The 26895-nt window shown below is 43.7% G+C and overlaps 1 protein-coding gene and 1 pseudogene across 1 annotated transcript; both read left to right on the top strand.

Annotated features, from left to right (window-relative positions):
• Window positions 1-1293: 1293 nt before the first annotated feature.
• Window positions 1294-26319, top strand: DYNLRB1 (dynein light chain roadblock-type 1). Its single transcript, XM_017650793.3, has 4 exons — window positions 1294-1427; window positions 7996-8071; window positions 14699-14866; window positions 25949-26319. Exons 1-4 carry the CDS (start codon window positions 1425-1427, stop codon window positions 25990-25992), a joined length of 291 nt encoding a protein of 96 aa, XP_017506282.1. The 5' UTR covers window positions 1294-1424; the 3' UTR covers window positions 25993-26319.
• On the top strand, window positions 8080-14692 carry LOC118971429 (translationally-controlled tumor protein-like; annotated as a pseudogene).
• Window positions 26320-26895: the final 576 nt, after the last annotated feature.

The raw sequence follows: 26895 nt of genomic DNA, 5'->3' as shown, positions 1-26895 counted from the left end.
GTAGCTTGTAGAATGTATCTCAGATATGGTTTAATGTTTTCTTATGATTATGGCCATGGATTTTTGTGGAAAATATCACAGAGGTGATGTTGCCTTAGTGCATGATGCCAGGAGACACACATCAGTATTTCTCATTCCCAGTAATGTTAATCAACCTCGATCCTTTGGTTAAGGTGGTGTCAGCCAGATTTCCTCATTTATCCAGTGTGGATTGGATTAAATTATTTTTATTAAAGTATCATTGATATACAATCTTATGATGGTTTCAAAAGCACAACACAGTGGGTTGGATTAAGTTTAAAAGTAAAGTCATTATCCAATTCTCTTAACCTGCAGACACCCCTGAGAGGAGCAACAAATCCCCAATTTTAAAAAAGGCTACAGTGGAATGAAAATTAAGAGTTCGATCTTCTGCATTGATTCAGCAAGCTCTAGTGCCTCGAAGAAACAGCATTTGTAAAAGGGACGGTGAGGCTACTAGAAATGGCGCTTGCAAGTGTTCATGCCAGTAACGTGACGCAAGGTTCACAAAATGTCGGTGTTTTATTTTATGGTGAAGAATCCAGAATTTTTTGCGGCCTGCGTGAGTTAAAGACTAAATAGAAAACGGGAAAACAGGGCTCTGAGAAGGGTTCCCCTTTAAAGAGTGAGAAAATGAGGGAGCACAAGAGATGTGAAGTGGCTTCTCCGAGGTAACCCAGAAGTGGGGCTGAGCTCGGAGTCCTAAATCCGCAAACTCCCCGTCTAGCCCTGATCGCTTCATCTCAACGCCTGCAGGGAATATTACCAAGGGGGTCGTCCTGGAGATCCCAGAGTCGCTTGACTCCAGCCGCAACCCCAGACTTGCCCGCTTCTTGGGCGCATTTTGGCTTCGCATTTCACTATGCCTCAATCTAGGCGCAAAGGGGTCTCAGCAGCCCCCCTCGTCGCCCTCATACCCGCTCTTCGCCCTCCACCCAGGGCTTTCAGAGATAGCTCAGACCTCAGTTGAGAGTTGAAAGCCTTTTCCTACATCGCAAACCAACATCCTAATTTTCTTTCTTTTTTATTAAAGTATCACTGATACACAATCTTATGATTTCACATAAACAAGACAGTGGTTTCAACATTCACCATATTATGAAGGCCTCACCCCCTCCATTGCGTTCACTATCAACGTAGTAAGATGTTTGTAGAGTCATTGTCTTCTCCGCAGCAGCTTAATTTTCAATAGGCGAAGAGCTCTGCTTCCCGCTTTCGTACAGCGCAAGGCAGATTCCCCAGGAGCCCTGGGAGTGACTAAGATCCTCCTGCCCGCCCTCCCCACGCTGGCTCCTAATAGGCGACCAAGGCTGTCCGTTTCGACAGCGTGCTGTGCGCAGGCGCGGAAAGGGATCGGGGCTGGGCGGAGCGCCGGCAACGCGGAGCTACCGAATCGGTCCGAGATGGTGAGTGTCCGTCGGTAGACTGGCTGGCGTCTGGAGGGTGGCCGAGCAGTGCCTACCACCACCCTGCGACTTGCCTTCCATCTTCTTGGGGCGTCTCGTAGTGCCGGGCTGGGAATCCGTGGGGCTGGGCGTGGCCGGAGCTGGGCGGCGCCGGGCGCGAACTGACTGAGGGCAGAACCTGGCGGCGCGGGTCTTCCAGACCCGGTCGGGGGACCGAAGTGGTGACCGGGTCCCGCCGCCCCTGGAGCGGAAGCAGGAGCTCGGGTGCCAATGGAGATTAGGAAGCCGGCCCGCAGGCCTGTGCATTCTGGTGTCCTGTGCCTTGGTGCACGGTAACAATAATAAGGGTTCCTGAATCTTAATTTGTGTCAGATACTGCTAAGCGTTTTATCTTGGCATTCCTCCTCACCGCAGCTCTGTGAGGTAGGTACGACCATTATACCCATTTTACATACTTTGTGTCTTAAGCCTGGTGAAGCTAAGTGCCTTGTCCCAGGAAATGGCGGAGGTGGACTTGAACGTAGAAGCTTGTCTGTAGCCTTTCTGCCCGCGTGTTTCTTTCGAGCCCCAGGGATTGGGTGCATGAATCAGAAACGGGCGAGACCCACACTTGGCGATCCCGACGCCTCCTGTCTTGCTGGCTGAAACTGGGCTCTTTACGCTTTTACAGGTCTGTTTTCTCGTGTTTTAATATTCTCGATTTGTAAAGAACTTGAAAAGACCTTGAGAATGTTAAACCATGTGACTATTACCTTTTCCAAAACCTCACTTAAAGATGCAAAGGCTGTAAGAAAAATTGGAAAGGAGAAAGAATGCCGTAACCTGGAGGCAACCCTGTATCAGGCATATTATTCCTAGTCATTTCGTCTTCAGTTTTTGCTTTATGTAGCCTAGTTCCAAGTGAATGTACAATCATGGACTCTGTTTTTTCGTTGGTTATTCCACCACAAGGACTGTCTTCACATCACTAAAAACACATAATAATGCTTCAAACATATAACTTCATCTTTTGCATCATTTTTTAAAATGTAAAAAATTAATTTATAACATAATACTTGAGCACACAATAAAAAAGAATCTAGAGGACCTAAGAGAAAAACAAATCTCCCACCCAGCTTTAACCCCCACCCTTTCAGAAACATTGTTAGTTTCTTGTATTTCTTTACAAGCATGTATATGCCCCTCTTTTTCTTACACAAAGTAGCTTACTGCAACTTCACCATGTTATTGTGTGTTTATATTCATAAAAGCAAAACATGTTTAGATGCACATTTAACAAAGGGAAGCAATACCAAAGTATATAATGCAGAAAAGTTGGCTTTTCTGTCCTTTTTTTCCACCCACCCATGCTTGTGTTTATGCATGCATATTTACATTTTGGTGCAAGAATCCCCATCTCTCTCCCCCGTGGTAAGACTGCCGGCTGATGGGAGTTCCTTCCACATTTGTTTAGTGCATAAGCACATTTGTATATCGTCTGTTTATTACATGAAACTGGAACAAATATGTTTATACATATTGAGTTTACTTTAGCCATATACATATAATCTCCTTCCATAACTTACTCTGTTAATTTAAAAATACGTTTTTCCATGTCATATACAAATCGACTTCATTCTTTTTTTTTTTGAGAGGGCATCTCTCATTTATCGATCATATGGTTGTTAACAACAATAAAATTCTGTATAGGGAACTCAATGCACAATCATTAATCAACCCCAAGCCTAATTCTCAACAGTCTCCAATCTTCTGAAGCATAACGAACAAGTTCTTACATAGTGAATAAGTTCTTACATGGTGAACAGTGCAAGGGCAGTCAAAACAGGGGGGGTGAGGTTCTAAGCCTCACCTCTGTTGATCCCCAATTTCTCACCTGATGGCCCCCCTGCGACTGTGCCTGTCTTAGGTTGTTCCTCCCTTGAGGAATCTTACCCGTCTCTGGCTAAGTCATCTTCCGGGGCCATACAGGGAAATGTAAAGTTGGTAAGTGAGAGAGAGGCAATATTGTTTGAAAAGTTTAGCTTTTTACTTCTTTGCAGATTTATGCCCTGTGGCTTCTATGCCCAGCATTTGTCTTGAGGTATCTTTACCACTTGGAAGAATTATGATACTCGGTAATTTCGATATGAGGCACGAATTCTACTTAGGGGTTGTAATTATGAAGGAAGAAGAGAAGCTATAGAAGTAGCAGACGTAAGAAAACATGGGAAGATTATTTCTTTGACATATCTTCTTGTAGTGTAGCATAAGCGTGTATAGGTTTTAAATTACTAATTAAATTGCGTGCACACATTAACATAATAGGAATACAGCTACATAACCAAAGCAGACCTACAATTACCAGCCATCTCCAGTGAAACCAAGAAAACCAGTTAGGCACCCTAGGCATTTGTGAAAACTTATCAATGATATGATGGATATTGTCTAACTGAATTTGAATATTTTGAGAAAAATCAGACAAAACAACACATTCCTGGGAACTGTTCACATCCCATATGTTCTTTTAACAGTAGATAGTCTATTTGACTTCATTCTTTTTAAGGACTGTATATATATTCTACTGCAGCATATACATTAGGTGATTTATAGTTTTTCTTTCACTCCAGACAGTGCTGAAATAATTGTCTTTTTTTTCCACCCATACTTGTGTTTATGTAGAATAGATTCCTAAAAGTGGTACCTCTGACATGCATATTTACATTTTGGTGCAAACTGCCAGATTGTCCTTTAGAACAGTGTTAAAAAATCGTCCAGCATGCAGAGGGATCTCTCTGGGAACAGGACAGAAGCCTCACAGGATGTGAGCCTACCCTGTGGGGCTGCATATTTGCTCAAGATATTTTGGTACCAGCTGGCTAGCACTACAGGGATGACAAACTTTGAGGCAGAGCTTACATGACTGGTTGCCTGTCTAGTACTGTCTGTTCCTGTCTGCAACTCTCTGTTGCTGCTTGTGGCTTTTTGGTAATTTTTTTCTTCACTGATAACTTAAAAATTACAGAAAAGTTGGCTTTCTGTTATTTGGGTTTTGCCTATCAGATTAGCAAATAATCAAAAAACTTGTCAATACTGGGTGTCTCACTATTCCTTGAATGTGCCAAACTTGTTCCTACTTCACTGCCTTTGCTTCATGCCTTTGCTAGAGTGCTTTCATTTCTTGTCAATTAGTTTGTGGCTTAAAGATGACATCCTCAGGTGTTCCTGACCACACTAGCCAAAGCAGCATCCCCTGTTCCTCCAAGAGTCTTGGTCACTTGTGCTTTGAAGGACTCTTCCACCAGACGTGAACTCCCTAAGGGCAGGGACCTCATCAGTTGTGGTCAGTAGTATGTTCAGATCTTCTTTTGACCTGCTCTGTGTCCTTGGGCAAAACTTTTCTCCTTTCTGAGCCTAAGTTTCCTTCTTGTGAAATGGAGATCATACTAACTGTGGAAGGTGCAGATGAGAAATGTGTCTGAAAACATTCATCCCAATATCTGACCTGTAGCAGGTATTGAGTAGATAAGTGTATACCTGTATGTCCTTCCTTTCTTGGTAAGTATGTGTTAACTTTTTTTTTTTTAAGTATCCTTGATAAACAGTCTTATGTTGGTTTTAGATATACAACACAGTGGTTCAACAGTTACCTATATTACTAATACCTCACCCCCATTAGTGCAGTTACTATCTGTCAACATAGGAAGATGTTACAGAATCATTGGTTATATTCTCCATGCTGTACTACCTTTCCCCTGACCAATTTACATCATGATTGAGAATTTTCGTGCCCCTTTATTTATTCCTCTTACCTCCCCATACACCCATACACCCACCCACCCATCAGGGGCCTTCCCCCTTGGTAACCACCCAATACGTCTCCATGTCTATGAGTCTACTGCTATTTTGTTGAGTATGTGTTACTTTGTAAGCAACCAGATTCGGTGGCTGGTTCTCATTAAACTTAGGATCACCTAAATTCTGGCTCTTTTTTACACTGGGTACTATAAGACCATTTTCCCCCCTCCTATACTTAAAAGGGTTGATTTTTGTAAAACGTATTTGTAGAAATGCTTTGTATTTGTTCCACACTGGCTCCCCTGCTTTCCCTGGACATACCACTTTCCCGCTGTAGGGCTCTTACACTGCTCCTCATACTGTCTAGAAATTCTCACGGTTAGCTCCCTCATTTCCTTCAGATCTCTACTCAACTACACCTTAGTGAAGCCTTACCACCTTATTTAAAATTTGTATCAACCCCTACTTCCAGATCTCCCCTACTTGGACATTTATGTATTTTTTGTTTAATGCGTGTCTCCAGCCCCCCAAATGTCACCTTCATGAGGGCAGTGGTTTTTGTTATATTTTCGTCACTGTAGTATTCCCAGGCCTAAAACAATGTCTGGTACATAGAAGGTACTTACATGGTTATTGAATGACTAGCAGTCATGAAATTTCATCTTTTTCATTTCAACCCCACTTTCCAACCTCCAGAAGATATTTTGGGTCTTGATTCTGACATCTTTGGTTTTAACTTTGTTTCCTCTTTCTAGGTTGATGACTGATTGAGCTGTCCTAAATTGTCATCCAACTTACTCTTAAATATTTCTCCTCCTATAATGTTGAGCATGACAGAGCCAATATGGTCCCCATATCAGAGATATCTCTTGAATACACAGAGAGAGGGGTTAAAAAATAATTTTAAATGGAAACAATATAATAGAATAAAAAGAGGTTTTTTTGAACAAAAAGAAAATAAAATCTTATCTCTAATTCCCTGCTCTCAGTGTAGATTTTTTTTTTCATAATCCCTCTAGCACTCTTCTTGTTTTTAGGTGGTTGTCGTCACTACGCACTTTATTTTTGCATTAGCTGTTTTCACTTAATGTTATATCAAAAACCTTCTGTAGTGGTACAAATACTATAGTCACCATTGTTAATATGTGTGTTGTAGTCCTGTGAATGGGCATTCCATAATTTACTTGGCCTTTTTCCTAATTATTGGGCATTTTTTATTCTTTCCACTTTTTGCTATTACAGATGTCACTGCACCAGACATCTTGCCGTGTTTTTCTTTTAGTTCTTTTGGGTTATTTCCTTAGGATGAATTTTCAGGTTGGATTGAGTATTGTGTAGTATTGACCACTATCATATTGTACCCCTCCTCTCCAGAGTATTGCACAGTAGGAGCTCAGTGAAACCCTGCATGAGTTACGGTCTTATACACCCATGACTCTCTGTGTGGCCCTCTCATGTCTACAGACCTAGCCCTGTCCTTTTACCCAGGTTCCAGATCTTAGGGACATCAAGCTATTTGCCATTTTGTGGGAGGAATGTGTTTTCCCTTCTCTCCGGCATTTGAGAGTATTCTTACGTCACTGGGGAGTGGGTGGTGGCGACTAGATTGTCAGACTTGTGCCTGCTAGGAAAACAATAATTCATTGTGCTGTCTCTGTCCACTGTTTAAAAGCTCCTCCCCCAGCCAGCTGGGGGTGGGGAGCCACTCTGCTTTGGTGAATGGAGCCTCTGTTTCCAACACAGTCCAAATCTCAGCTTTTGAGGAGCTGACTGGTTTCTGGTCCAGTCTGGAAGGGATGTCCTGAGAAAAGCACACTTGAAGGCCCATTTCCATCCGCAGGAAGAATTAAGCTAGTTCAGTTACGCAGCTGTTTATGGAGCCCCTACTCTGCAGCTCATTGTAGAGACTCTAAGTAAAACAGTACCTAATGCATCCCCAGAGAGGTACAGTCAAGAGTTTGGGGAGTCAGAAGTGGGCAAAGACTCCACTGAGTTGGGAATCAGTAAAGGCTTCATGGAGAAGATGATAGATGGTGTAGGATTTATTGGATTTTAGCAGAGAAGAAGCCTTGTGAGTGTACAGAGATGTGGAGCCAGAGGTAAGGGCATGTGGATGGGGAGATAGGAGGAGTAATATAGAAGGCCTTCCGTGGTGGGGCAAGGACCGAAATGTCTGATTGTCCCCCCTCTTTACAAATTCCATGTGTAGAGTATCACATCTCAACGAGTTTCCAGAAAATCAGGATACCCCTTTCCCAGGCACATTCCCTATGGCTGGTGCCCTGTGTCACGCTACCTCAGATGCCAGCTTACGAAGTCACTGAGTTTACCCTCATGGGTTCATTTTGCTTCCTTTGGAATGTTTTCAGTTGGGCTCTTTGGGTCACAAATGATGACATGTCTCCTTCCTATTTGACACCACCATTGGGGTTTTTTCAAATCACCAGAGTCCTGTCCCCCAGGGATACCAAATACGTGAGTCATGGCTGCGTCTATACTCCTCGGGATGCTATTTGTATTCTGCTTCACAGTAGCTGAGTGGAAAGGGATCATAGTGCCCGGTGGGCAAAGGGCTACGAGCAGCCCTGCCCCATGCTGGGGATGTGGGCACAGGGTGTAGTTTCTAGGGGTGTCCTAGGAACCATTCCAGAGTGGCTTGGGGAGCTTTGCGGATGTGCCACGTGCCTGGGTGTTATTTGCTGGAAAACAAATGTGTGATTCAACGGCCAGCAGTATGAAGGAGTTAATCCAGTCTTCCTGGCCCCTTCTAACCTTGTCTTGTTCTCTCTGGCAGGCAGAGGTAGAGGAGACACTGAAGCGACTTCAGAGCCAGAAGGGAGTACAGGGAATCATCGTGGTGAACACAGAAGGTACACCCTCCCTCCAGACAAGACCTGCACACAGGCAGGCCCCATAAAATAGCCCAAACAGAGCATAACACTTGCTGTTAACTAAGTTAAGCCCTTTCATGTATGTGATTTAATTTTCACCCTTTTTTTTTAACGCCTCCACTGTAGTAGCACTGTCTATAATAGAAATTCCAAATTTTAAAAAGGAAAAAAATCACTTAATCCCACTGCCCTGATAGATTGTACTTGTCAATATACTGTTTTCTTAGCCCTTGTCCAGGTACATTTTCTCTTTTTCGTAATTATAGTTGTTACTCTTTTGTGTATGTTTCACTCTAGATCTTTTTTTTCCCCTTCCTTCATGGTTTACGTAAGCAAGTGTTTTTAATTGCCAGTACAATGGATATTAAGCCATCTCCAAACTGTGTTCTTTCTACTTCCTTGCTAGAGAATACCGTGGCCAACAACTTGTCCCTATAATTGGTCGCTCCTCTTCTGGGGCAATGTTTCAACAATTAGAAGAGTACGGATACTAATTTATGCAAACTGTAGTAGACGTGGTGAAGAAGGGGCCACCAGCTGGTACTTTACAAACATATTGTTTCCTTTATTCCTTAAAGCAGCCTGTTGTGTCCAGGCTGTGTCTCCTGTGTGGAGAAAACAGTATAGAAATTTAATTGATTCTCCTGCATTACAGAGCCAAGATTTCATTCCAAGTCTGTTTGAACACCCTTGTGCTCTTTCCTCCATGCTATACTGTGAAGGACCAGAGAGTGGCTGATGGTCAGTGACTCAGGCCAGTCCTGGGGTCACACAGATGGGCTCTCCCAGTTCTCAACTCCAGTGCATTCAGTCAGCTCTGATTTGTTCAAGGCTCCTAGAGAGCCTGTGTGTGTGCATTGTCTTTCTGGTCCTGTTTTAGAAGGGCAAATTTCTCAACAGGGCCTACTTAAATAGAGCAGAATGTCAGTGACCAAGGGTGACAAAATGGAGGTGGCATGTCCTCAGTTAGAGTGTTGTTTCCAAGTCATCAGAACCTGACCAATCCAGAGCCAGGTAAAGCATACTTCTTGGCTTTGTCAAACTAATTAAGCCACATGGTCATTCCATTTAAAGGAGGCATCCATTTGGGAGCCATCAGGACACTGCGGGAGGTCGGAGCAAGTCCTAGTTCAGGTCTCCCGTTGATCAGCCAGGTGGCCTGGGCCTTCCCAGCTTCCTCTCTTCAGATCTCAGCTGCCCCAGGTGGAGGGGTTGGTCTAGGTAATCTCTTTTGGGTGCTTCTTGCTCGAAGGCCCAAAAGACTGTGTCACTCAAAGAGAGCGAATGTCTTCTGGGACCGGACATTTTTGACCCCATATGGGGAGAGAACAGCTTCAGGAGTTGGCCCCCCAGCTGGGACCCCAGGCCTCCACCAGTATTCATAAACCACAGCCTTTATTCTTGTCTTTAACACTACCTCAAAAGTTGAGCTTTTTCACTGGGAAAATAAAGCCCCAGCTGCTTACCTTTTGAATACGGATGACACTCTGCCATATACTAATGTGGCAGTATTGCATAGCAACTAAGAGTATGGAATGGGGGACCAGACTGCCTGGGTTTGAATCCTACCTCTACTTGGTAATCAGCCGTGTGATCTTGGACAAGTCACTTAACCTCTTTGTTCCAGTTTCCTCATCTGTCAAGTGTGGATAACCATACTACATTCTTCTAAGGGAAGCTTTTAGAATTGTGTCACTTAAATATTAAGATTGCTGTGTGTGTGTATTTTTAATTTGTGTCCCATTCACAGAACTCCCACATCAGTCTCATTTACATTTCACTGCTGACTCTGCAAGGCAGGGGTGTCTGCCCATTTTTCAGATGAGAGCAGGGACCCGCCCAAGGCCACCCAGCTGTGGATGGGGATGGTCAGAACTCACTGCTCCATGGAGCCTTTAACCTTCTGGAAGTTTCCATTAAGGATGAATAGTTACGGATCCCTTACCCCTCCAGGGCTTTCATACCCCATGATTCAGCTCAGCTGCTGCCTCTTGCAGAATGCCTTCCCTGACCAGCCCAGAATGATTGCTCTTGCCCCTGAACTCATGGTACAACCTTGTCCTAATCACCAACCACCTGCTACTGCCTGCTGCTTTGGCCAAATTCAAATGATGTTTCATAATAAAATTAGTTTAAGCAGACTTACCAGGAACTTAAGGAATATTCATTCCATTTGTACATCTCTGGGCCCCTGCCATCCTCTGCTGTTACCTACACAGGGCAGAATAAAAGGCTCAAATGTGTAAGCTCCAGGAGAGCAGGGATTTGACTTGTGTTTGCTACTATACTCCCAACACCTAGAGCAATACTGTCCTAGAGTTGGTGTTTAATAAATACAGTAGTCCCCCCCTTATCTACAGGAGATACATTCCAAGACCCCAGTGAATGCTTGAAACTGCAGTTAGTACTGTGTTTTTTTCCTATGCATACACACCTGTAATAAAGTTTAATTGACCTTTTCCACCTGCTCCCTGCTCCCTCCCCGCTCCCAGCACCCCCCTACCCCCAGCTCCAGTCTCCTGCTAAGCTAGTGCCACATTCTTCTCCCTCCAGCAACTGTTACGATCGTATGAACATATGTTACATGTTATGATCATATATCAACCATGATGAGATGTTCTTTGACATCTACAAGATCTGAGAGATCAAGCTGTGCCTGGAGGTGGAGGGGAAGATGGTCAGTAGGACAGAGGCTAACACTGATGACTCGCTCATTGGAAATTGTCTCCACTGAAGGCCCGGAAAACTAATCACTGGTGCTGATATTGTCAGGAACCATTGCTTGCAGGAAACCACTTTCACAAAAGGAGCCTCCAAGAAGTACATCAAAGGTTATATGAAATCAGTTAAGCTAAACTTGAAACACAGAGAGCAGAAAGTAAAACCTTTTATGACAGGGGCTGCAGAACAAATCAAGCACATCTTTGCTAATTTCAAAAACTGCCAGTTCTTTATTGGTGAAAACATGAGTCCGGGTGGCATGAATGCTCTGCTAGGCTACCGTGAGGATGGTGTGACCCCATATATGAATGTCCTTAAGGGTGGTTTAGAAATGGAAAAATGTTAACAAATTTGGCTATTTGGATATAGTCATCGTAACTGGCTGCTGCTTTTCATCCACACAACACCAGGACTTAGACAAATGGGACTGATGTCATTGTGAGCTCTTCATTTATTTTGATGTTGATTTATTTGGAGCAGAGGCGTTGTTTTAAAGAAAAAACTTCATGTAGGTTGTCTAAATATAAACTACATTTAAACTCATTTGAGATAATGACTCTTGGTTTAATACATTTTTTTAAATTGATATATAATCTTATATAGGTTTCAAGTATACAACACAGTGGTTTAACAGTTAACATTATTAAATCCTCACCCCCACTAATGCAGTTACAATCTGTCAACACAGGAAGGTGTTACAGAATTGTTGGCTGTATTCTCCCTGCTGCACTGCCTTCCTGGTGACCAACTTATATCATGATTGAGAATTTTTGTGCCCCTTTACCCCCCTGCCTCTCCCAGCCCATCCCCCATCGTAACCTCCAGTCACCTCTCAGTGTCTAAGGGTCTACTGCTGTTTTGCTCATTTCATTTTGTTTTTCTATTCCACAGGTAAGTGAAATCATATGGTTTAATACACATTTAAATCCATCTTGTATAGTATTCTGGAGAAGCTAGAGCCTGGTTGTAGAACACTACTAGAAAGCGTAAGACTGTCTTCAGATAACTTAATGCAGTGGAAACTACTTCTGGGACTGAAATATAAAAACCAGGAATCAAAAGTCATCATTCTGAGTGAAGGGAAGGGAAAGACCATGCCCAGAGCAGGGCCAGCATCTGAAGTGGGTTCCCCGCACATTTCATCACCTAGGAATGGAAGTAGTTGACTGGGAGAGAGAACCAAAAGGATAAGAAGAGACAAATACAGTTGGAAGAAAATTATTAAAGCCTAATTGATAAATTGGGCATAGTAAGAGATTAACAATAATTAAAGAAATATACAATATACTGTAATAAAAGGTGAATGTGGTCTCTCAAAATATCTTATTGTACTGTAGTCACTTGTGATGATATGTGATGATAAAATGCCTGCATGATAAGATGAAGTGATGTGAATGACATAGACATAGTGATGTAGTGTTAGGCTACTATTCACCTTCTGACAATACATCAGGAGGAGCATCATGTGGTCCACACCAAGATTGATTGCTGGTAATAGAAACCACAGAAAGTGAAACCTCGGGTAAGGAGGGACTACTGTGTCTCTTAAATTTTGTTAATGTTTTTCACTGTTGATTGATGGAACCGGATTTGTTGGGAGGACCTGGATGTACAGTGTGACAGATCTGAGCCCTGGTGACCAGCCACTTCTGTGGGCTGCACAGTTCCCATTTGTGAAGGCAAAGGCTTGGTGCAATGGCCTGATCATTAGGCTGTCTTTGAAGTATCCCTACCTGTAAATCCTATGAATCTGAAATTAATATCTTGCCCTTATTTGAAATTCTCCCCAGTTTTGGTCTCTGCCCTGCTCCTACCACCCCGATGTTTTCTTTTGTTTTTAAAGTTAGCCAACAGATGGTTAGTTTTCTTGTCTCCTTTACACACCCTCTCACTTAGTAGAAATATAAATCAAGCTCATGACAGTATTTGAACTACTGAAAGTAGCCTGGTTACACTCATCTGTCAACAGCAGTAAGTGCTTAATGCAGTCTAAGAACACCGCTGAGCAAGCCAGACCTAGCCTTGGTCTGGGACTCAGAGAGATTATAGTCTGGTGGAGGATGAGCATAACTGTCACTTCCTTAGAGGTATGGTGTCAAACTCGAGGAACTGCTCTGAAGGAAAACTGTATGGTGCTGGGACAGTAGAGTAGGGGCACTGACCACATCTGAGGGTGGGTGGAGCCACCAGAAAATGGGGACCTGAGAAACCAGTGAGAGTCATGAGAGAACAGGGGAAAGAAGGAAAGTTCCAGACAGAGGAACCTGAGAGCAGATGGTCTGGTGGTATAAAAAGAGAAAGTCAAGAGGTTTGATCACCCAAACCTTGCCAGGCCTTGAGACTGGCCCCTTAAGTTAACTGGGGGATAAGATTTATTCTGTGGTTAATACTGATAACAAACCAATGTTTATTGCATGCATATTCTTACTGAACATTTTTAAAGGAATTAAGCCATATTTAATCCCCACAGCAGCACTTTGAAGCACAAGCATTATTTTACAGAATGAGGAAATGGAGGCTTGAAGAGGTGAAATCACCAGGATATAAGCCCAGGTCTTTGGATTTCAGAGTTCCCACTCAGTCATCACCCCAGCTGCTCATACCGCATCAGCAGGAAGGTTCCCCTATGGAGGGAGGCCTCATGGGGCCCTGGTGGGGCCTGTTGTTACCATCCAGGACTCACAGCAGCCCTGGTGACCTGGCTCTCTTGTCCCTTAAAGGCAAGTGGTCGCAATAACTTGCTCTCCTGACTTCACTTGGCTCAAAACAGCCTCTCTGGCTCAGCTGCTTCTCCTGCCACCATGCCCTCTTCTGCCCACCCTCATTTTCTGTGCTCTAAGCAGACATGGTCTAGTTTCTGCAACCTGTGAGTAGGCCTGAGGGTGAACACCTTTGGCTGATCCCCAGGCAGGTCCATTGTGGACCAGATTGGCAGGGTCCTGGGCCCAGAATTCAGCCACTTACATGTGAGGAGCCGTTTGTGTCACACTTGTCACAAGTGCCTGTCAGGCGTGGGCACCTGAGGGCTCGTCGACAGAGCCTTCTGCTGATGTGTCGTGATCATAGGCACCTGCTGGTTCAGTTGTGACCTGAGGTGGCTCAAGCAGGGCTCCATTCTTCACCTTCGTGACAATAGGCACTGTCCAGTGGGGGGAGTCCATTTGGTGATTCATCACAAGGAAACAGTCTCTCAAAGTAGGAAAAGCTTGCTGTTTAATGGTGTTCATTGCACAATAATTAAGTAAGAAATCCAGCCCACATACCCAACAGTAGAGTAATGACTAACTGTGGAATGGCCACGTGTGGGATCTTTGAAAGTAGTAGCAGTGCTATTTATAAGGTTGCATTCAGACAGAGAAACAGGCTTTGATTTGTGGGCATGATCATGTATATGGATAGTGATCCTAAGCCTCCCTTGGTGGGACATGGAGCAAAACACCAGTGATGGTAATACTTTGGCACAAGCTGACTTTTTTTCTTCCTACTTTTTCAGTGTTGATAAATTTGTAAGAGCTGTCTTCATTAAGGTTTGAAGTGTTCTGAATGATAGTCCCTCCCATTATTGTTGGAAACCAGTCAAGACAATACGGCCCTGTGAAGTTGAGCCCAGCAGTTGTGCCCACAGGCTTGCATTTAGATCCTGGCCCCACTCCTTATCTTCTGTGTGGCCATAAGCAAATGACCTCATCACGCATAGCTTCTGAGTTGCTTCATTGGCAGGTGAAGAAAGTGACCCTTAGAGTAGTCCTGGGAACCTGTCAAGCCCTCATTCTTTCATGGCATTGATTGTACTCTATCTAGAATTAACGGTGTGAGGTTGGGAGTTGGGAAGAAAGGGGTTCCAATAACCTGCTCAGTCAGTCTCTGTGCTCTCCCCTCACATAGGCATTCCTATCAAGAGCACCATGGACAATCCCACCACCACACAGTACGCCAACCTCATGCACAACTTCATCTTGAAGGCCCGGAGTACCGTGCGTGAAATTGACCCCCAGAATGATCTCACCTTCCTTCGAATTCGCTCCAAGAAAAATGAAATTATGGTTGCACCAGGTAAGAGGTCTTCCACATCCTTCTGGAGGAGAGCCTCATAGCATGTGCCCTGCAGCTTCCCAGGCCATGTTGGCACAGTATTGTCGTCCCATGGAGAAGCCTGAAGAGTAAAAGGTGCAGAGTTGATTGCCCCACTGCCTAGGAGTCTGCAGCTAGCATCCCCAACAAACACACAGTGACTCCAGGACAGATGCTGTTCAGGGCTCTGGGCCACAGAGGGGAACCATGGTCTCGTGGAGGAGATAGACACGTAGGCATGACAGTGTGACCCTTGTCTTGATGTGGGCAAATACACGGAGCACTTGGGAGCATAGATGAAGGTGGGGTTAGGCCTGCTTGGGGCAGTCAGTGCAGCCTTTCCAGAAGAGGGGACATTCAAGCTGAATTTTGAAAGCACAGGAAAGAGTGTAAGCAAGGTTGAAGGAAAAAGCATTCACTGGTTTTATTTTTTATTTATTTACATATTTTTTGGTATCATTAGTATACACTTACATGAACAACATTGTGGTTACTAGGTTCGCCCCATTATCAAGTCCCCACCACATACCCCATTATAGTCACTGTCCATCAGTGTAGTAAGATGCTATAGAGTCACTACTTGTCTTCTCCGTGCTATGCTGCCTTCCCCGTGCCCCCCTACTACATTATGTGTGCTAATTGTAATGCCCCTTTTTCCCCTTATACCTCCCTTCCCACCCACCCTCCCCAGTCCCTTTCCCTTTGGTAACTGTTAGTCCATTCTTGGGTTCTGTGAGTCTGCTGCTATTTTGTTTCTTCAGTTTTTTCTTTGTTCTTATACTCCACAGATGAGTGAAATCATTTGATACTTGTCTTTCTCCACTTGGCTTATTTCACTGAGCATAATACCCTCTAGCTCCATCCATGTTGTTGCAAATGGTAGAATTTGTTTTCTTCTTATGGCTGAATAGTATTCCATTGTGTATATGTGCCACATCTTCTTTATCCATTCATCTACTGATGGACACTTAGGTTGCTTCTACTTCTTGGCTATTGTAAATAGTGCTGCGATAAACGTAGGGGTGCATCTGTCTTTTTGAAGCTGGGCTGCTGCATTCTTAGGGTTAATTCCTGGGAGTGTAATTCCTGGGTCAAATGATAATTCTATTTTTAGATTGTTGAGGAACCTCCATACTGCTTTCCACAAAGGTTGAACTAATTTACATTCCCACCAGCAGCGTAAGAGTGTTCACCTTTCTCCACATCCTCGCCAACATTTGTTGTTGTTTGTCTTGGATGATGGCGATCCTAACTGGTGTTAGGTGTGAGGTGTGAGGTGATATCTCATTGTTTGCATTTCTCTGATGATTAGTGATGTGGAGCATCTTTTCATGTGCCTATTGGCCATCTGAATTCTTCTTTGGAGAAGTGTCTGTTCAGATCCTCTGCCCTTTTTTTTTTTTTTTTTTTTAGCATTTAGTAATCCTTTAATGTAAGAAAGATACACATGTTAACTGAGCCGCCACTTTCCTCTCCCCTCCAATCAGTTGGTGCACTCTGTTACCCTGGTCTCAGGCGCAGGCTCCAAATCCCTTTAATCGATTGGCATTTTTATGGCAAGTTGACATCTATTTGCCATTCATAATTGAGTCCATCTTCACCACTATGCAGTTGAAAAAACTGAGGCCCAGAGAGGAAATGCCATCTGGCCACACAGCCAATTAGTGACAGGTATTTATTACCTCTTGCTGTGTAACAAATTACCCCAAAACTCAACTACTTAAAACTACAAACATTTACTGACTGACAGCCTCTGTGTGACATGAATTTGGAAGCAGTTTAGCTGGGTGGTTCTCTCTCAGCGTCTCTCATGTGGTTGCAATCAGGATGTTGGCAGGAGTTGTTGCCATCTGAGTCTTGACTACAACTGGATGATCTGCTTCCAAGAAAGCTTGTTCACTTAACTGTTGCATCTGCCTATTTTTTAATTGGGTTATTTACTTTTTGTCTGTTGAGGTGCATGAGCAATTTGTATATTTTGAATGTCAGCCCCTTTATCGGATCTGTCATTTATGAATACATTCTCCCATACTGTCGGATGCCTTTTTGTTCTACTGATGGTGTCCTTTGCTGTACAGAAACTTTTTAGCTTGATATAGTCCTACTTGTTCATTTTTGCTTTTGTTTTCCTTGCCCAGGAGATATGGTCATGAAGAAGTTGCTCATGTTTATATTCAAGAGAGGTTTGCCTGTATTTTCTTCTAAGATTTTATTCAGGTCTTTGGTACATTTCAAGTTTACTTTGGTGTATGGAGTTAGACAGTAATCCAGTTTCATTCTCTTACATGTAGGTGTCCAGTTTTGCCAACACCAGCTGTTGAAGAGGCTGTCATTTCCCCATTGTGTATCCATGGCTCTTTTATCGTATATTAATTGATCATATATTCTTGGGTTTATATCTGGGCTCTCTAATTAGTTCCATTTGTATGTGGGTCTGTTCTTGTGCCAGTAACAAATTGTCTTGATTACTGTGGGTTTGTAGTAGAGCTTGACGTAGGGAAGTGAGATCCTCCCTGCTTTATTCTTCCTTCTCAGGATTGCTTTGGCTATTCAGGGTCTTTTGTGGTTCCATATGAATTTTTGAACTATTTGTTCCAGTTCATTGAAGAATGCTGTTGGTATTTTTATAGGGGTTGCATTGAATCTGTAGATTGCTTAGGCAGGATGGCCATTTTAACAATATTAATTCTTCCTACCCAAGAGCATGGGATGAATTTCCATTTATTAGTATCCTCTTTAATTTCTCTTAGGGACTGTCTTGTAATTTTCAGGGTATAGATCTTTCACTTCCTTGGTTAGGTTTATTCCTAGGTGTTAATTTATTCTTTTTGAAGCAATTCTGAATGGAATTGTTTTCCTGATTTCTCATTCTCCTAGTTTATCCTTAGTGAATAGGAATGCAACAGATTTCTGTATATTAATTTTGTATCCTGCAACTGCTAAATTCAGATATTAGGTCTAGTAGTTTTGGAGTGGACTCTTTAAGGTTTTTTATGTACAATATCATGTCATCTGGAAACAGTGATAGTTTGACTTCTTCTTTACCAATCTGAATGCCTTTTATTTCTTTGTGTTGTCTGATTGCCATGTCTAGGACCTCTAATACTATGTTGAATAAAAGCGGGGAGAGTGGGCTCACTTGTCTTGTTACCGATCTTACAAGAAAAGCTTTCAGCTTCTCGCCGTTAAGTATGATTGGCTGTGGGTTTGTCATATATGGCCTTTATTATGTTGAGGTACTTGCCCTCTATACCCATTTTGTTGAGAGTTTTTATCATGAATAGATGTTGAGTTTTGTCGAATGCTTTTTCAGCATCTATGAAATGATCATGTGGTTTTTGTCCTTTTTGTTGATGTGGTGGATGATGTTGATGGTTTTTCAAATGTTGTAACATCTTTGTATCCTGGGATGAATCCCACTTGATCATGATGTATGATCCTCTTGATGTATTTTTGAATTCAGTTTTCTAATACTTTGTTGAGTATTTTTGCATCTATGTTCATCAGGGATATTGGTCTGTAATTTTCTTTTTTTGTGGTGTCTTTGCCTGGTTTTGGTATTAGAGTGATGCTAGCTTCATAGAATGAGTTTGAAAATATTCCCTCCTTCTATTTTTTGGAAAATTTTAAGGAGAATGTGTATTATGTCTTCTCTAAATGTCTGATAAAATTCAGCGGTGAATCCATCTGGTATGGCTATTTTGTTCTTGGGTAGTTTTTTGATTACCGATTCGATTTCATTGCTGGTAATTGGTGTGTTTAGATTTTCTGTTTCTTCCTTGGTCAGTCTTGGAAGGTTGTATTTTTCTAGAAAGTTGTCTATTTCTTCTAGATTTTCGTATAGATTTTCAAAGTATTCTCCTATAATTCTTTGTATTTCTGTGGTGTCCATAGTGATTTTTCCTTTCTCATTTCTGATTCTGTTTATGTGTGTTGATTCTCTTTTTTTCTTAATATGTCTGGCTAGGGGTTTATCTATTTTATTTATTTTCTCAAAGAACCAGCTCTTGATTTCATTGATTTTTTTTCTACTGTTTTATTCTTCTCAATTTTATTTATTTATTCTCTGATCTTTATTATGCCCCTTCTTCTGCTGACTTTGGGCTTCATTTGTTCATCTTTTTCTAGTTTGAATAATTGTGAATTTAGACTATTCATTTGGGATTTTTATTCCTTCTTTCAATAGTCCTAGATTGCTGTATACTTCCCTCTTAGAACTGCCTTCACTGCGGCCCACAGAAGTTGGGGCATTGTGCTGTTGTTTTCATTTGTGTCCATAAATTGCTTGATCTCTGTTTTAATTTGGTCATTAATCCTTTGATTATTTAGGAGCATGTTGTTAAGCCTCCATGTGTTTGTAAGCCTTTTTACTTTCTTTGTACAATTTATTTCTAGTTTTATCCCTTTGTGGCCTGTGAAGTTGGTTGGTGCAATTTCAATCTTTTTTAATTTACTGAGGCTCTTTTTGTGGCCTAGTATGTGGTCTGTTCTGGAAAATGTTCCATGTGCACTTGAGAAAAATATGTATCCTGCTTCTTTTGGGTAGAGTGTTCTGTAGATGTCTGTAGATGTCTGTTAGGTCCATCTCTTCTAATGTGTTGTTCAGTGCCTCTGTGTCCTTACTTATTTTCTGTCTGGTTGATCTGTCCTTTGGAGTGAGTGGTGTGTTGAAGTCTCCTAAAATGAATGCATTACATTCTATTTCACCTATTAATTCTGTTAGTATTTGTTTCACATATGTTGACGCTCCTGTGTTCGGTGCATAGATATTTATAATGGTTATATCCTCTTGTTGGATTGACTTCTTTATCATTATATAAAGGCTTTCTTTGTCTCTTGTGACTTTCTTTGTTTTGAAGTCTACTTTGTCTGAAACTACTACTGTAACACCTGCTTTTTTCTCGCTACTAGTTGCATGAAATTTTTCCATTCCTTCACTTTTAGTCTGTGTATGTCTTTGGATTTGAAGTTAGTCTCTTGTAGTCAGCATTTAGTTGGGTCTTGTTTTTTTATCCATTGTGTCTTTTTATTGGTGCATTAAGACCATTTACATTTAGAGTGATTATCAATAGGTATGTACTTATTGCCACTGCAGGCTTTAGATTCGTGGTTACCAAAGATTCAAGGTTAACTTCCTTACAATCTAAGAGTCTAACTTAACTCAGTTAGTATGCTATTACAAACACAATCTAAAGGTTCTTTTTTTTCCCCCTCCTTTTCTTCCTCCTCCATTCTTTATATATTAGGTATCATATTCTGTACTCTTTGTCTTATCCCTTTTTATTACTTCTGGTGACAGCTATTTAACCTTAGGAACACTTCCACCTATAGCAGTCCCTCCAAGATAGACTGTAGAGATGGTTTGTGGGAGGTAAATTCTCTCAGCTTTTGCTTATCTGGAAATTGTTTAATCCCTCCTTCAAATTTAAACGATAATCTTGCCGGATAAAGTATTCTTGGTTCAAGGTCCTTCTGCTTCATTGTATTAAATATATCATGCCACTCCCTTCTGGCCTGTAAGGTTTCTGCTGAGAAGTCTGATGATAGCCTGATGGGTCTTCCTTGGGTGTATTCTCCTTTGTATGTGATTTTATTTCTCTCTCTGGCTGCTTTTAAAAGTCTGTCCTTATCCTTGATCTTTGCCATTTTAATTATCATATGTCTTAGTGTTGTCCTCCTTGGGTCTCTTATGTTAGGAGATCTGTGCACCTCCATGGCCTGAGAGACTATCTCCTTCCCCAGACTGGGGAAGTTTTCAGAAATTACTTTCTCAGAGACACTTTTTATCTCTTTCTCTCTTCTTCTTCTGGTACCCCTATAATACGAATATTGTTCCATTTGGATTGGTCACACAGTTCTCTCAATATTCTTTCATTCTTAGAGATCCTTTTTTCTCTCTGTGCCTCAGCTTCTTTGTATTCCTCTTCCTTAATTTCTATTTCATTTATTGTCTCCTCCCCCTTATCTAATCTGCTTTTAATACCCTCCATTGTGTTTTTCTACGATTGGATCTCCATCCTAATTTTGTTCCTTGAGTTCTTGAATATTTTTCTGTACCTCCATGAGCATGTTAATGATTTTTATTTTGAAATCTCAGGAAGATTCATGAGGTAAATTTCATTTGAATCTTTCTCAAGTGTATTCATTATTTTGCTTTGAACCAGTTTCCTTTGACGTTCTATAATTTGTCTGTGGTGCCCTCTAGTGCCCAGAAGCTCTACTCTCTGGAGCTGCTCAACTGCTCGAGCAATGTTGGGGGTAGTAAGGGAGTGGTGTTGGTGCTTGTAGGGGAGGAAAGAGCTGTTTCCTGCTTCCAGGCTGCTGTGCCTGTCTCCACTGCCAGAACCAGTGGGGGCTGAACACACAAGTGTAGGCTCCTATGCTTTGTGTTTGTAGCTGTCATATGCGGGGCTTCCCTCTAGCTGGCCTGTCGCCAGGGCAGAGGTTGCTGGTTTGCGAGCCTTAGCCAGGAGGAAGACACAGCAGACTGTGTATCATGGTGGTGGACCTTGGAGCTGTATAGCCAGCCAGGGGGATGGAGTATCTCAAGATCGTTTAAGCTCCCAACCTGCTGGGCAGAGTGCACCTAGACAATTTTATCTACCTGTCCTTTCTCCCGAGCAGTAAGCTCTGTGCAATCCTTGCCCCTTTAGCAGCCCTCTCGCTTTTAGGAAGTCTCTCAGACTGCCCACTCAGATCAGCCAGATACGAATCCCTGTTTTCCACAAGCAGCTGGAATCTCCGTCTCTCCAGGTATTCTGCCTGTCTTAGCTTTCCAACCCCAGTAAATCATCAGAGCACCATGTAATGTAGGTTCATGCTCCCAGAGCAGATCTCCAGTGCTAGGTATTCAGCAGTCTCAGGCCTCCTCGCTCCCCGTTCTGTTTCTCTTCTTCCTGCCAATGAAGCTGGGGTGGGGGAAGGGCCTGGGCCCCGCCAAGTCACAGCTTTGGGTCGTTACCCTGTTCCGTGAGGTCTGCTCTTTTCTCCAGGTATATGCAGTCTGGTGCAGCCTTCTTTCCTGTCGCTCTTTCAGGATTAGTTGTATTAATTATATTTTCATATTATATGTGGTTTTAGGAGGAAGTCTCTGTCTCACCTCTTATGCCGCCATCTTTAATCACATCAGTGATTTTAAACAAAAGCATAATGCAGAAATACTGTGTGGTCATTTTATCCTTGAGACCAGTGCTAAATTGCCCACTTCTAAAGCACTGCCCTGCCTCTCTGGGCCCCATATAGCCAGCATTTCCTCCTTCACTGGAACAGATTGCTTTTTTTCTGTCACATAAAGTGCTGGGCTTGCATTTGGGGCCTGTGTAGACTAATTAGGATCATTCTCAGGGTGATAAGAAACTCAGCCTGGGAGGAGCTTACAAGAACTGGGACCACAGGAGGGAACATTGTATCCTATCCTGCTTCACCTCCCTCCCACTCACAAATTGAGTAGTGTTCAGGAGCTCTGGGACTACTGAGTGGCTCCTCTCTCTGTTGGCTCAGCCACGTAGTGAGTGTGCATGAGTTAATTGTGCACATGACAATGTGGGTGAGCTGCAGCATGGCTTGTCTAGGGCATCAGAATGTGTGGGAAAGAGTGGGAGGTGAGACATGTGGTCCAGTTTAGAAGAGACCTCCAGCACTGAGCTCGGTATGTGGACTTGATCCTTGAGCAGAGGTTTTTAAGGCAGGAGGTGATAGGACTGTGGTTGTAACTGGGAAGAAGGGGGGCAGTGGGGAGGCTGGGGACACTGACTGCCTGGGACTTGGCAAAACCAGTGTCGAGGAGGCTAGCTGCAAGATTCTGAGGTAATTTGATGGGGTTCAGCTACTCCCAGCAGCAGAGTGATGTTGGTTCTGTTCCCAGGCCTGTTCTGGCCCAGTCCAGAAGAATACGAAGGAGCCCTAGAGCCAGTCACGGGCCCACGGTCTCTCTGGGATGTTCCTTGGGTGGGGACAGAGCAGGTCCATTTCAGAGAACATAGGATGACTGCAGACTCATTGTTCCATGTTTGATTGCTGTCCGAAGCATCACGTCAACCAATGGTGACGTATCCAGTTCTGTCAGGAAGCAGTTTGTGGCAGGCAGAGTCTGTTCTCTAGTTTTACCTCTTGAGTGTGACCCTCATTCTGGCACCAAAATGCAAGTCAGAACGCCTCTGAACCTCTGTTCCCATACCTGTAACGTGTCAGGGAAGGGACTATACTGCTCTGGTCTTTTGAGACACCCCATCCGGTTAAGTGCTTTGGCTCAGGGTAGGGCAGAAAGGCTCAGAAACAGATTTGAACTCAAATCCGTCTTGAGATTTCATGCTTTGTGACTCCACTTTCCTAAGAGTTAAGCTGGGAATGGTCCCTCTGCTGACCCTGGGCATCAGAGTAGACCTTGTGCCCATGTGGGAGCTCACAGTGTTGGGGCAGGACGTGGTCTCCAAACCAAACACATTCTCCATGGACAGTCTCTTGACTTGAAGCTTCTGAGAACATCTCTGAACCAGCAGAGCCTTCTGAAAGCTCTTGGGTGTAGTTGGTGCATGAGTCCAGGTTGGCAGCTCCTGAGTTAGAGGTTCTCCTCAGTGTTCACAGACACAGAAGCCCCTTGGCCTTGTCATTTGAGAAAGAAGTGGCCAGACCCTTGCCTGGGTGACACACAGACCTGTAGGGAGGTGTGTGTGCTCTCTCTCACTGCCTTGCTCGCCAGCTTTCTGTCTCACTCAGGGGCCCCTCCACAGACACATCTCATTTTGATGGAGGGGCATGTCTTTCCCAGGTTGCCTTAAACGCAACAAGTGCTCCTTCTGAGCACCTCACCATGTTCCCAAGCACTCTGCTGCCTTCCAGAGCCTCAGGAGACTCCCACCTTCTCTCCTGGGCCCTCACACATGCCATCCTGCTGCCTTTTCACTTGGCTAATCAGCCTCCTTATCTGTATTTCTAAGTCTGTGTCCCTTACTAGACAGTTCAAGAGACAAGGACTTGTAAGCATGTAGTAAGCACTTAACAAGTATTTGTCAAATAGATGAATGACTCCATATATCTCCCTGTATTCCAACACCTCACTGTGGGGTCAGAAGGTTGGGGGTTAGGGATGTCTCCCTGACTCCAGGGATTTTTAGTGTTTAGGATGAAAACCAACATTTGACATTTTGACATACCCGCTTTGATATGGTGAAAAAAAAAACCCAAAAACAGCTGCATTTTGGTGCCAGAACTGTTGGCAGGAGCCACTGATCAGAGCCTTTGAGGATTTCCATAGAGCAGAGGCCCCAGAGGGGCAGCCCCTCAGCATAGGAGAGGCCCAGCTGCTGCATGTTTGAGGTGGGAGGGACCTGCAGCAGGCCTGCCCACGAAGGGGGTCCACTGTCCCTTTGAGCAAACTGAGAAGCTGCTTCCCAGACCAGAAGTGAGAGCTTGTGGTTTGAGACAGTTTGGCTCTCTGCAGTATGCACCAAATTGTACCTCACCTGGCCCAGAGTAGCCTTTGTGAGAAACATTTGAAGACAGGCTTTTGGTTTTCACATATTAACCTCACTGACGCAAAGCTGAGTTCACACAGCATGATCAAACTTTACCATTCTGCTTCCTACAAAGCCCTTAGAGTGATACTACTGAATTTAGATCTTGATTATTTGGAAGAAAAGATAATAGCATTGCTAATTGTGTGTTTTTATTAGCAGCTTGTTTATTATGTCTATTTTTATTAGTAAGTAATATTTTACTTATATAGATTGCTTAGCCATGAAACTGTTAGTCGTTTCAGAGCTGCTCCTTCCCAGCTGCAAGGCCTGTCATCCTGGGGAGAAGCAAACTTCAGGCTAGAGTCAGCGACACAGAGCAGAGCAGCTGGGTTCCTGCCCTTTCTGTCCTGTCAGCTGAGGGCAGCGCAGAGGCATTCAGAGCGTCTGGGTCAGACCCAGCTGCCACCCCCTCAGTTTCGCCTTGACCTGAGCAGCCATGTAACTTCTGGAGCCTCAGCATTCCCGTTAGTGAAATAACAAACAGTACCTGCCTCATAGAGTGATGCGGGGATCCACTGAGGTGCCACATGGGAAGTGGTTGGCCCAGACTGGGTACACAGAAACCTTGGTAAATGGTTGCAGTTTGATCATTATGTGGGCAGAGTTGAAACACCGTGCTTCTCCGGCTTCCTCTTCTATGAAATGAAGGTGGTCAAGTTCACCACTGAGGATGTGAACTTGCCATGACTTCATGGTGGACGCTCCTCCTTGATGGACTGGGTGCCTGGGACTGGGATCCACGTAGTTTTCGTCCCTTTGACCTGGTGCCTTGAAATTTTCTCATCCGGGAGGCTCTGGAAGGCAGGCAATTGAGCTTGTGAAGAACTGACATTAACCCAAGTGGGGCTGAGGTTGGAATTCCATCTCAGACACTAACTAGCTGGGTATCCTTAAACTGGTGGTTTTCCAGAACCTGCAGCATCACTGTCACCTGAGAACTTGAATTGAGAATTCAAATTCTCAATTAGGCTTGGGGTGTATTAATGATTGTGCATTGAGTCCCCTGTACAGAATTTTATTGTTGTTAACTGTTAATAACCATTTGATCAATAAATATGAGAGATGCCCTCTCAAAAAAAAAAAAATAATTCAAATTCTCAGGCTCCACCCCAGACCTACTGAATCCAAAGAGGTAAGGACAGGGCCCAGCCCCTCAGGTGATTCTCTGCTCTCTAGTGTGAGAACCACCACCATAGGCAGTTCACTTAAACTCTCTGAACCCAAGTTTCCCTACCCAGAAAACATGAAAACCCTGCCTCCCTGTTGGCACTGATCAGAAAGATGAGAAAAGAGGCCAGGCTGCAGAGGGCCTCCCATGGCCGCCCCGTGGCTCCAAGGCCCAGCAGCCACACCCGCAGAGGGCCCCGCAGGAAACCTGTAAGCTTGTCTTCCATTTTCCCAGCAACTGGAAGTAGCTTAAGTGTGAATGCTTTTTATTGCCCCCCTCCCCTATTTTATGGTGGGTGATTTAATGATTTATTTCCTTTCTAGTGTGTTTTTCTCCCATTTTACTTTTACTGATCTGTTTTTTCATTTCTCTTTTTTGCAGATAAAGACTATTTCCTGATTGTGATTCAGAATCCAACAGAATAAGCCACTCACTTGGCTCCCTGCATCATTCCTTAATTTAATAGCTCCCAAGTATAATAGTGGTAATCATGTAGACCGGCCGGCCTATGGGAACTACCTTCGAGCCCACTCAGGCCGATCCAGTGACCTGCGTGGGCTCCAGCCCCGCCCATCCCGCCAAAGCTGTCCCTCTGCTGCCAGTGTCCCTGAGTTCCCGGGAGGGTCCTTTCCTCCAAGTTTGGAGCAGGAGCCTGTGAGAAGCCTACACCCTGCTTCCTCCTGACCTTCAGTTCACTTTGTCACCTTTGGACAAGGCTGTTTTTCTTTAACTAAAAATAGTTGAAATGCTTACCCTGCTGTGTGTCTTTAAACACTAGGTTAAAAAGGCTCTCTTCCTGTGTAATCACGTGGTCTGAAGGCTGGGCCCCAGTGCCACCTCCAGTTGCCATGGCAGATTGTGTTCATGGCTTGGAGAAGTGTGCTCCTTACTGCACCTGTGGCCATGCTTGCTGAGTTGAGCCTGGTTTATAATTGATTGATGCCCTGGTTTCTGGACGTCTGGTCCCTAGCCAACCCTTCTGTTTCCCACTCCCATACACTGCACTGGGCTTGGGAAAGGACTGGTATTTGTTCAGTACCCAGATTGCACCAGCTGTGATTCATACTCTCCTCATATCATCCTCACAGTACCCTGCCGACAGGGCGTTAAAGCCACCTTACAGATGAGGAAATGAGGGTCTGAGAATGGCTTCCCTGAGGTCTCACAACCATGGCACAGGTCTTGAAGTCCAAAAGGTCTGCACTTTTAGAACTGAAATCCCGATGGTCTCCCCGTCCCACACCTGAGTGAGCTCATCCTGGGTGAGCATCTGCCTCCCCTAGACTCGTGGTGGGGTTGCCTGCTGCTCTGTGAGGCTGTAAGCCACT

This window comes from Manis javanica, chromosome 5 (assembly GCF_040802235.1).
Source record: "Manis javanica isolate MJ-LG chromosome 5, MJ_LKY, whole genome shotgun sequence".
NCBI lineage: Eukaryota > Metazoa > Chordata > Mammalia > Pholidota > Manidae > Manis > Manis javanica.
Note: the sequence above shows the minus strand (reverse complement) of the source record. Positions and strands in the feature narration are given on the sequence as shown.

What these genes read in the sequence shown, in the direction of transcription:
- DYNLRB1 (XM_017650793.3), top strand. An exon ending in CATCGTGGTGAACACAGAAG is followed by an intron (nt 8,072 to 14,698) that starts GTACACCCTCCC and finishes CCCCTCACATAG; the next exon opens with GCATTCCTATCAAGAGCACC. An exon ending in TGAAATTATGGTTGCACCAG is followed by an intron (nt 14,867 to 25,948) that starts GTAAGAGGTCTT and finishes TCTTTTTTGCAG; the next exon opens with ATAAAGACTATTTCCTGATT.